Below are 12,357 nucleotides of genomic sequence, written 5' to 3' on the forward strand. Positions count from 1 at the left end.
GTTCTCCATAACTAGAATGGCCACCTGAAACCACAGTTTCCCATATAGTTTTATCCATTTTCAGTGACAGTTTTATTCTCTCGTTAACTAAAATAAGATTTAGGTTTCTCATATTTATTCTGAATACAGAGTATTGAATTTTATTTTTTCTACCTAGAATAACACTCATTATGATTTTTTCAAGAAGTGTAATAAGATTTACACTGTTCCAAAGTTTATAGTTACCCTGGGTTTAAGAGGTTTGACTGTGGGAATATCAGTGCCTTCAGCTCTTTGCCTGCTTGAATCAAAAGTCTTCCTCTTTTTAGTGGCAGTTTTCTGGCAAATGGGTCCATGTTTTTTCTGTTAAAATAAATATATGCAGCATAATATTTTATTTTCTACAGAAGACCACTAAACTAAACATTCAGTTTATCTTACACACTATATTAAAAAACAAGAGAAAAAGTGATATTTTCCTTTAATTAAGCTTTAACACACACACACACACACACACACACACACACACACACACACTTACCTTTAAGGAAATTATATAGAAATGCTATCTTAAAATTTTATCAGAAGTCATTTAATATTCTAGTTTTAACTGGGGCTAAGAATAAGCAATAATGAAACAATTCAAAACTACTTCAGTTTAAAGTCTTTAGTAAAAACAAAATAGAAACATCATGCAAGGGAGAATGATTCAGTCTTGGGGTTACAAAAGTTACACCATTGGTAGTTGGACTGCATATGGTAACATAAAAATGGATTAATACAAAACTAACCCAATGTAATAAACCGAGTGGTCTAATTTGTGTCCTCTTTTCTCCTAGAACTCCAAACCTTTTCCTCCATCTGGAACTCAAGCTTGCTTTCTTCACAAAGACCTTCTTATGACGTGTAATCGTCTACGTCTAAGTTGTTTTGTTAATAAATGCTAACACATTTGTTCCTTTTAAGCACAGAGTTAAAGTTATCTTAGCTAATCTCCAAATAACCAGTTCTCTAGAAAAAAGAATTCTCCCTCCACTATAAACAGCTTGTTTATAGTTGACCGATGATAGTGTACTAAATGCATCTTTGTTCCTTTTGTATTTCAGAATATGCTCGTGAAACTGGCACTGTGAAGTCTGTCTGAAAAAAAAAAAAGAACTGACTCATTGAGTCCTGATGCCATCCCACACCCACTATTTGTATTTTTTAGCTTTATTTCGAAGAACATTGGACAATAAATGCTCTTAAGTAAAAGGTTTGAAGGTGTACTTTTATGTGTATGTATATGTACTATATGCATGCACAGTTACCTACAGAGGCCAGAAGAGTTTGTAGGATCCCCGGGAATTAGAGTTATAGAGGGTTGTAGGATATCATGGGTCCTGGAAACAGAACCTGGGTCCTCTGCAAGGGCAACAAGTGCTCTTAACTGCTTAATCATCTCTCCATTCCCTAGAATAAGCTTTTTAAATGTCAATTTTTTTATTTCTTTTTTCTCTCGTGACACAGGGTCTTACACTAAGGGTCAGGCTGGCCTCAAAAACTTGCAGCTGTCTTCCTTTCTTGGACTTCCATGTGTTAGTATTATAGGTATTAACCAGTAATGGCTCTATTTCTTAACGAAAATAGTGGCAGCAGGCAACTTTCTAGAATTCTCACATGTCTGTCCTTGGAAAGTTTGCAGTATATGTCAAGGGTATGTGGTACCTACTCAGAAATTTTATTATATATAGTTGTTGTAAACTTTGACATCATTTAATTAAATATTTAAATAGGGAGGGATATTTTTTTGTTTTCTATAGAAGCTAAGCAGTATATTTGAAAATAGTTAAGAGAAGAAATTGCTGAAGATGTACGATGGTATTTCTAAATGATTACAAAAAAGTCATCATTATTTGGAAAGAATCTGCAATTGGAAGATTTTCAAGCATTAATTCTTCACTTTCCTTAACAGAAATCGCCTGCCGGATACACCGTGGAATGTGCCAGAATTCCAGTTAGCAGACTGATACTTTAAAAAGTTAATATCAACTTACTAATAACTGCATATTTATATTTGAGATTTTAAAAGATACAAAGGCATAATTATTATTTTATATATACCTGGGTAACTATCAGAAATAATTAAACATGCTTCTATTTAATTTCTTTATGATAAGAAGATGAAATTAAGACATTTTTAGCTGTACTTTTATATTGTAAAACAACAAAATCTCTGCTTTGGAGGATTACAAACACAGAAAGAAAATAGAAAGAGTGACCCTGTTTATTCATCATATTGCTCAGCAATTATATTTTAGCAAATAATCCTGTTCCTGCACAAATTTTAAAGCAAATTCTAGAGATTATAACATTTTGTTAATATAATCTCATTTACATTTATGAGGTGCTATACCTCTTAAATTTGTGTTTTGTGTTTCTATCTTGTAATATTCCCACTACTTCTACAAGGCTAGAATATTTAACATATGAAAGTAGAATTCAGAATTTCAGTCATTTACAGATGAAACTAATCTTTAAAGAGTATCCCCTGTGAACTCCCCCATAACTTTCAGCCATAACAACTATCCTCAAGTATGAAACAATCCCAGATCTACCAGGTTCCAACACAAACAGGTTAGAGTCCGCCTACTCACCAGTGCTAATGGAAAGAATGTCCTTCCACAAATCTTGCAGGGCAACAATTCTCCAACTTGGACAACACTTCCATTTTCTGAAACATAAAATAATCCAGTTAAAATGTTTTCACAATGAAAATTTCAAAACTTTAAGCTTTTAATATTTCCCATTAGATCTTATAGGTGAGTTGGGAGCTCTTATGTAAAAGTTGCAATTCAAAATGAACAAATTATCAATATAAATGGCTTGAGCCTTAGAGTTATCAGTGACAAAAAATAATAGTACACATAAAACAGTGACAATGAAAAAAAAAACCAAATTGATATTGTTGGAAATATGTAGTTTTAATTATTTATACAATCTGTAAATACCAAAAAATCAGAATCAGTTCTATCTTAATAGGTCTAAGGCATGAAAAACTATCACTCATGATAGTTAACCATCCTAAGTTTATATGGGTGTCTAGAATGAAAGGAATCTTGTTTTATTATCAACAGATAATAGAAAATTTAAGTATCCAAAGTGGAGATCATCTAATTAAACTGTGATCAGGCTGGGAAAAAATTAATAAATCAATCAATTAAAAATTGATCCTCTATTTATATAAGTTGCACATCATATATCCTGTAAATTACTCATTTTATTTATTGCACATATAATGCTTAACATTATAGTCACTCATTAGACTTTTGCACTGAGTATTCTAAACTCACAGCCACAATTAAGTCAGAAATAGCTAGCTACAATCTGTATGCCATTAAAGAAGCCTATCATGATACAACAAACTTTATAACTGAAATGATTCAAAAGAAAAACAAAACTATGTTCTTTGAGACACTATACAACTGATTTAATTAAACATTTTATTTTATATTAAAGTATTAAACTTATTCTCATACCTACAATTTTCTAAAAGTGAATTACAAACCTGTAAAATTACCCACATATCATCTATTAAAATTAAACTGACTATGGAATTCTCTTTTTATATAAAAAGAAACTAGAAAAATATTTTCTGCTCAAAATAACAAACTCCTGAAAAAATGCATAATTTGACTCCATAAAATATGTCCTTTGGTCACTACAGCAATCCCAGACAGACCAGGAAGAAGGCCCTCAAATGCCGCCACACAAGGAGGTTTGTTCTCCCACTCTCCTAGGACCCTCTGCACTACTGCACTGGTGAAGAGCGACTGTCTGAGACTCAGATGGACGTGAGATGTCTGGATAGCAGTCCTTAAGCTGAACATTAGAAAAGCAAATCAAGATTCACCCGACGTTTTCCTCCTCTGATACTGGCATAAGAATGGAGAAACCTCCCTGACTTGGACTATGAAAGCTGAAGTAGCTTCCATACAGAACCTCATTAGGTTCATTAAGATAAGAAGGTCTTTAAGTCAAACAGAATGTGCTTAATAAATTAAATTTATTAAATTCTATTAAATTTCCTAAGTTTACACAAACTCTTAAATAAAAATAAATTTAAAAATTAAACAGTATAAATGATAAAAAAAATTTACACAGTTCACTTGCTTAAAAGAATATTTCTTTAGATATCTACTTGTTAGGCCCATTACAAAGCAAAACCTAATTAGTGGTAGGTGCTTAGCATGCCTAAAGCCATAGGTTTAATTTCAAACACACACACACACACACACACACACACACACACCACACACATATTTTCCCAGTTAACTATCCAGAAAAAAAATGAATTCCATGCACTGATAATATCTGAATGGCGACCTGAGTACCTACTTGTTACCAGACACATATTGGAGCACAAGGTGAGCAACGCAATCATTGCTCTCTAAAGCCAGTACAACCTACTTATTTACTTATCTAGTCAAGTCAGCAAGAATGAAATTGTCTCTCACGTTTTCACTAAAAACTTTAAAACTTAATAGCTGCCATAGGTTTACCATGTGATAAAATCTAAATTTTGGAGTTAATTCTCACAACTCATCAAACATGTTCAAATGTCTTTAAAGCAAAATAAAAAATCAGTGCCACTAAAAAAAGTTTGTGTGAGTGTGCGTGCGTGTGTGTGTGTGTGTGTGTGTGTGTGTATGGAGGTATCTTAGGGTTTTATTGCTGTGAAGAGACACTATGACCATGGCTACTCTTACAAAACAAACCATTTAACTGGGGCTGGGTTGCAGGTTCAGAAGTTTAGCCCATTACCATCACTGTGAAAACCATGGTGGCACACAGGCAGACATGGTGCTGAAAAGAAGAAAGAGCTGAGAGTTCTGCATCTGGGTCAGCAAGCAGAAGGAAAAGATAGTGCCAATGGTCCTGGCTTGAGCTTCTGAAACCTCAAAGTCCACCCCAGTGACAAATTCTCTTCAACAAGGCCATACCACCTAAAGTGCCTATCTTTATGAGTCTATGGTGGCCAATTTCATTCAAACAGGAGGCCACTGGGGGACAAAATAAATAGATAGATAGATAGATAGATAGATAGATAGATAGATAGATAGATAGATAGATGCATAGTCTTATCCAGTGCTGGACTTAGATGTTATATTAACAACGGCCTGGCAATAGCTGCATGAAGGATATATAGAAACCAACTACTTTTTAACTGGTTTGAGGCCTGATCCACAGGATGGAATTTATAACAGGTACTGCAACTCTGGTCTAAAGTCCCTGGCTCTTAGGATATTTTGGAGATCAGACCTCTGTCTGATGTGGGGTTAGTGAAGATCTTTTCCCATTCTGTAGGCTGTCGTTTTGTCTTGTTGACTGTGTCTTTTGCTTTACAGAAGCTTTTCAGTTTCAGGAGGTCCCATTTGTTAATTGTTTCTCTCAGTGTCTGTGCTGCCGGGGTTCTATTTAGGAAGTGGTCTCCTGTGTCAATGCGTTCAAGTGTACTTCCCACTTTCTCTTCTATAAGGTTCAGTGTGGCTGGCTTTATGTTGAGGTCTTTGATCCATTTGGACTTGAGTTTTGTGCATGGTTTATAGATATGGGTCTATTTTCATTCTTCTACATATATGGAGCTAGAAAACATTATTTTGAGTGAGGTAACCAAGACACAGAAAGACAATTATCACATGTACTCACTCATAGGTGGTTTTTAAACATAAAGCAAAGAAAACCAACCTACAAACCACAATCCCAGAGAACTTAGACAACAATGAAGACACTAAGAGAGACTTACATAGATCTAATCTATATGGGAAGTAGAAAGTAGAAAAAAGACAAGATATCCTGAGTAAATTGGGAGCATGGGGACTTTGGGGGAGGGTTGAAGGAAGGAGGGGAGAGTCAGGGAGGGGAGCAGAGAAAAATGTAGAGCTCAATAAAAAAAGTCCCTGGCTCAAGGGGCCATGGGCTCTAGGAGGAGCCTATAACTGTTGTTTTACTAAACAGACATATTGTCAAACAGTGTTCTAAATATTTACATTTAAACCCATAGAATAAGTGCTGCCTAGCTTGGTCAAAGAAGCTTCTTCTGACGTGGGCAGCAGTTAATACCAAAGTGCTGAGGTTAAGTGACTGCTGAGAGCTTAGCCAGGACTCAGAAAACATCTCAGAGGAGGGTCCTCAAAGAATGTGACAAGGGGAATGCTTCTGTCTGGACAGGACAGGCCACTGCACTGAGAACTCCCTGAAGTCATGTTACAGGCATGAGACTGAGCCTGGACTCAATGGTTATAAAAATAGTAAGAAAAAATAAGAAGACATGGGGATGTGTTGGCAAGTGTCTCTGGGAAGTAAGAAAAATGAGTTGGGGTGGCTATGATCATAATACATTGAACACACACATATAATTGTCAAAAATAAAAGAAAAATATTTTGTTTAAAATACTTAAGTATTCTAAAACTCAGAAAACAAATCTTATCCCTGTAAAACTTACCTAATGCAAACTTGATTCTCTTAAGTGTTCTAATATTCATTGGCTTCAAAACTTCTATAAGGTTTGAAATTATACTTTTATGTAACACTAGTATACAATACTGGTGAGATGAAATAATACTATTATCTAAAATAGTTATAAATACTCTAAGATGTATACAATTAATGGAAGAAAACATTTTCAAAAGAAATTTTGGAAAATAGAACAATTTCAGCATTCATTACTATATGTGAATGTGCTGACAGGTAGTCTTATAAATTATAAAAAACCACAGCTCGTCTGAATTCAACTTTTCACATGCAATATAACTCTTGAATTCGTTATGCCACTTTCTTCCCAATGTCGTTTACAGATGGCTCTTCTTTCAGACCTACCACCTCCAAACTGTCCTAAGATTTCCCTGTTCAAATCATTGTAGACTTCTGCATATATGCTTACTTTATTCTATATATAACCCTCCACGTCAATTGAATTATCTGACTTTGGATTAACAAACAGAACTTAAATGATTTAAATTTTCTTAAAACATTCAAGCTTTCTCTAGATTTCGAACTTTATCACAATATCTTATCTCAGAAGAATTTTTTAACCTAGGATTTCTTTTACTGCAGTTTCATTGACCTAATCAACTACAATCTAAGAAACTCATGTTTATCTTGTTGTGCTCTCTCAGACCATATTTTCATAGTTAATGTCAGAGTGTAATTATTCAATTTATTATCAGCTATTGTCAATCTCTTTGTATTTCTAATATACAAGCTAAATTTTTCCATTAAGTGCATACATGGAAAACCATGGCACCTATAGGCTAGCCAGCTGGTTCCAGGCATCCACCGTGGAGCTGAAAAGGGATGCAGCACAGACACAGAGGCACTGCTCTGAGTTCCTCCCTAGTCGTTTCCCCTTTCATAAATCATTGTCAAATGCTTTGTTACATGGGAAAATGCTTATGAAATGTTATATTAAACAGAGTTAAATGAATTTTCTTATCAATTAAGAAGAAAGACAGAGTGCTGGTATTTTCTACTACTCATTTCATCAGAGATTCTTTCTCACCCAGGGCATACTTCAGATCATTTTCTGGGTAGCATATTTTAAATACCGACACAGTCTATTTAGCCCCCTCCACTCCCTACATGATTAAACACACTTTCTAAGCCCATCCATATACTAAAACAGGCCCCTTACTTAATTCAACATGTACTAATTGATATTTTTGGCATTAGATAAAATGTTCTAAGACATATGGAGCTAAAGGTAAAAGAAAAAATGAAATAAAAACAAAAACCCTGATCTTATAGAGACCTCTCTAAATAGTAGAAAATAAAATTTTCTCTAAATAGGAGAAAAGTAGAAACAAATATTCAAAATGTCAAAGAATTAACCACATGAAGAAGAAAAAAGCGTATGGGAAAGAAGACAGCCAAGGCTATCTTGGGAAGCAGACAAGATCAGAGAATGCTAATAAGAGTGACTAAGATATGGGCGGCAATGATTCTATCAATCTACCAACTGTCATTTTAATTGCCTCTTCTGCACCCTCACTGACTAGGCTTTTCCATAGCACGAGGTAGTATTCATAAATCTTTTGACCTTTACTGTTCTTCCTCTTTAGGCTTCTGTATTTCTTCCCAATCCTGAATTTCGTAGGTTTCTCCACCTAAGCAAGATTTGGCAGGTAGTACTAGATTTCCTACCTACATGCATTCAAGCTCATTTGCTTCCTCATAAGTAATAGTTTCTTCTCCACATTCCTTTGTGTGTGTGAGTGTGGCAAGTTTTAATACCCAATTTCCTGTCCTTCCTAACCTACTATTTTTTCTGTGTACATTTAATACCTAATATAGTCAACACGGTTTAATAGCTTTGTTTTATATAGCTGAAATAACGGGGATTCTGATTTGAATAATATGCCCAAATTCTCGATTACAGAGATGGCCAAATGGCTAAGAGTAGTTAGTGCTCTTGCAAAGGACCCGGGCTTCAGGTCCCAATACCCATATGGCGGCAACTGTCCCAGGAGATCAGACACTTCCTTCTGACATCCATCAGCACTAGGCATAGACACAGTGCACATATATACATGTAAGCCAAACACTAATGCACAAAAGTAAATTTTCAAAAAACATACATTTCTAAATCACAGAGAAGAAATTAAAAAATACACAAGAAAAGTAAAACAAAAGTTTAAATAAAAGCTTCCTTAAACCCTGCAGGCCATTAAAATACCTGAATTCTAACTCAGCCTCAATCAAAAGCCACACAAAGATGAGGAGTATTCATTAAACCAGGATACAACATACGCAAAAGGTGATTATGCGCTGGTTTCCTGGCGGCCCAGACCCAAATAATCACATAGAAACTACATTAATTACAACACTGCTTGGTCAACGGCTTAGGCATATTGCTACCTAGTGTTTATATCTTAAATGATCCCATTTCTATTAATCCATGTTTCACCGTGAGGCTGTGGCCTACCAGTAAGATTCCAGCATCTTTCTCCTTAAGCAGCTACAAGGTGTCTGACTCCGCCTTCTCTCTCTCTCCTCTCCCTCTCTTCTCCCTCTCTCTCTCCCTCTCCCTCTCTCTACCTCTTCCAGCCTGGCTATATTCTGTCCTGCCATAGGCCGAAGTAGACTCTTTATTAAACAATGGTAATAAAACATATGCACAAGATTCAGAGGGGAGTTTCATATCATCTCCCCCTTTATAGCTACATAAAAAAGAAGGTTTTCACTTAGAGTAAAATTACATATAACAAAACAGGTATCAAGCAATAATTACAGCTATGATATTTTTCATGAGTAATTTATCTTTTATCATAACTAAGGTAAACTATAACTATTTAGCCTTCAACTCCATCAAAGATCCCAGAAGGATATAATATTACCTAAGTAAACAGGAAGTGCATTGTAAGCAACTTCCAAAACCCCTGAATTGACAGAAACATCTTGCCAAGATACAATAAAAGAGAAGCATTAACAAAGCATAGTGATAGATGTTATAGTAGGTGTTAGAGTATAAAAGAGCAATGGGACTTATAATTACGTTTCAAAGGCAACACTAAGATAAATGCAGGAGTCCAGAGGAATGGCCTACTAACGCCTGCCATAACTGCTACAACCATGTCTGAGGATATTATGGAGGCAATGACCATACTGAATGAAGACGGCAAAACCTTAGATTTTATCACCTCCCTCTTATAGATGATCAAACTTGCAAGAGATTAGAACTCCCCAACTCTAAAATTACTTCTGTGCTCTTTCGATACATCCAGGGTACAGCTTTCACATGAAAAGGGATCAAAGGTTTTGCTCTAATTACTCAAGCCATGCAAAAGTTCTGCTATGGATTATAGAAAATTCTAACAACATTGGTTTCCAATACTGTGTGCAATTTAATAATTTAGTTTGTGACAATTCCGGAGACATAAAAGTTCCAGAAAATCAAAAACAACGTACAAGGTATGATTTATATGTAAGCAGCTGAAATTTGCTTTAAAAGAGCAAGACTGGCTGGGAAAGGATGTTTGCAGACCAGGAACTACTTTCCACTAAAAATGTAAGCCAACTGTCAAAGATTATTTTTGCTTAATAACAAAAATAGAGCAAGTAAACGTGAAGATGTTATAATAATACTGTCCTATAAGTTCCACTATAGAGAAAAGCTATCAAATAACTTAAGTGAAAGTGTGGGTGAATAAATTAATGAGCGGTAATTTAGATCTCTGCAAAAGGTGGTGTAAAAGGAAGTGACTTATTTTTTGTTTTAAGGAAGGTGAGGGTGGGGGATTGGTTTGAAGCAAAAAAAAAAGTGCAGTTTTCCACTCAATAGAACACCCTGAGCTTTTATTACGTTGAACTACTTGAAATCACCAATAGTCAGCTGTTCTGCCAGACAAAAAAACTATTTTCTCATATTTCTACCAAATTTATCATAATTAAACATATTTAATGATAGTATCTTATTTTTTTAGAAAAAAAATCAAAGAGTTAAAGGGTTGTTACTGTTTTACAAAAACCAGGCTCATAAATCATGCTCATTCCATATTTGTATATTTTACACACACACACACACACACACACACACACACCACACTCACACACACACACATACACACACATTGGCTGAATATTATGATAGTTTTTAGTTATATTTCCAAAATTTCTGACTCATTGTAACAGCAACATGAGCACTGCATAGATTCTTAGAAGGGATAGAGCTCTGACAACTCTTACTCTCTGTATGCACAGGATGAAGAAGGGAAACACAGGGTGAATATTCTTATCACTGTAAATGTTGATCGGTAAAAACCTGGGAAGTGATCTAAAGCACTCTTCATGCACTATGATAGCATAAAAACTCTGGAACCCACGCCTCAACCCTGTTTTTTAAATAATTAAAATAAGCTGCCTGCAGGAGTCTCCCTAATTAAGAGATTTTGAGAAGGCATGCTGTCAGCACAATTTCTCATTCCGTGTAAAGTTGAATGGTAGATATATCAAGACCTTCACAGGTAATAGTAAACTGTAGCTGCCCAGATATGGTCAACTGGAATTCTTAATAGCCTACAAGGTGTTTGGTGAGGGTTTCACTGTAAAATAAAACTATGAAATAAAATCCACAATCCTATTATTGCATTTTCTTTCCGGTGAACTTAAAGCACTGAAAAGAAGTTATCAGTTACTACTTTTCACTTCATAACACACCCTGAAATATTTAACTACCCATAATACATAAAATGAAGGGTTCAGTGCCCCTGCTCATTCCAAGTACGTTAAGTGTGTAATTTTTTTAATAAGGAAAAGAAGAAAAAACCTGAAAGCTTATTTATCGAACGGTTTACTGTCTTTTTTAAATCTTAAAGCTCTTGTTACCAATGCGAGGGTTTTTGTTGTTGATGATGATGATTTTGGTTTTCCCTCCCTTTGTATTTCAACGAATGTTGTCCTTACACGGGATTTAAATGGACAAAAAGGGAGAAAAAGTGAAAGAACTGGGAACAAAGCAAAATCTGAAGCCATGGTTACAGCAGCACCAGGAAAAAGCGAAGATAGGAACCAACGCTGGCTCTTCCCTAGTCAGATCTCGTGAATAAACCATCAAGCTGGAGCTATTGTTCCTAGAGTAGAGCTGGCCAGGGACACTTCCTTGGAGATGCTCTGGCATCTGACCAACCAAGATGAGGTAGGAATGGAAGGAAGGCTACCAGGGAGTGTCCAAGGTGTGTGCCCCGGGCTCGCGGGAGGCGGGGCGAGTCCTGAGGGGCCAGCCAGGGACGCCGCGGACCTCAACCGAGAACACAGTTTGCAAAGAAAATAAAGCCTGACTAGAGACGCTGACGACCCAAAGGAAACTCGTGGGTCAAGAAGGACCAGAAAACGGTGGGAAGGCCTTAAAGGAGGGAGGACGAGGTGCTCCGAGCGCGCGAGAAAGCCAAGGACCGTGCGCGGCTGGCAGCCCGCGGTCACACTCCGGTGCGGGGCCGACCAGCTCCGGGCCCGGCGGGGACCTCGCCGCGGGCCGTCCGGCCTCACTTGCCCCGGGAGCCCTGCGGCCGCACGCCCGCGTCTCACCTTCCAGCCCGTCCATGGCGAACCGCTTCAGGATCCTCCGGCAGCGCCCGCCGCCGCCCAGCTCCGGCTGTAGCAACCCAGCCGCACCTCCCACACGCTAACATCCGGCTCTCCCATTGGTCCTCGTTGCCTGGGGCGGGGCTACGGAGGGCGGGGCCGCGCCTCCTGCGGTCTCCAGGGCGAAGGTTTATTTAAGCCAGAGATTTTCCAGCACCCCTCCCTGGGAGCTGCAGCCACTTCAGGCGGCGTCTTGAGATCCTTTGTTCCACTCCAGCGGCTTTTAGCCTCCTACCTAGTTTTCCTGAGCACCTCAGGAG

General features: G+C 37.0%; 1 protein-coding gene across 2 annotated transcripts in view; it reads right to left on the reverse strand.

The window, feature by feature from the left end:
* Positions 1-12,128, reverse strand: part of Zc2hc1a (zinc finger C2HC-type containing 1A) — a 38,653-nt gene extending 26,525 nt beyond the window's left edge. For both annotated transcript variants that reach the window (XM_038347567.1, XM_038347568.1), the window contains exons 1-3: positions 12,041-12,128; positions 2,616-2,692; positions 226-342 (exon numbers count right to left, since the gene is read on the reverse strand). In XM_038347567.1, the coding sequence (XP_038203495.1) occupies positions 226-342; positions 2,616-2,692; positions 12,041-12,056 (210 nt within the window). In that variant the 5' untranslated portion in view covers positions 12,057-12,128. The remainder of the gene's footprint in view (positions 1-225; positions 343-2,615; positions 2,693-12,040) is intronic.
* Positions 12,129-12,357: the final 229 nt, after the last annotated feature.

The sequence above is a fragment of the Arvicola amphibius genome, chromosome 11 (assembly GCF_903992535.2).
Source record: "Arvicola amphibius chromosome 11, mArvAmp1.2, whole genome shotgun sequence".
In the NCBI taxonomy this organism is placed as follows: domain Eukaryota; kingdom Metazoa; phylum Chordata; class Mammalia; order Rodentia; family Cricetidae; genus Arvicola; species Arvicola amphibius.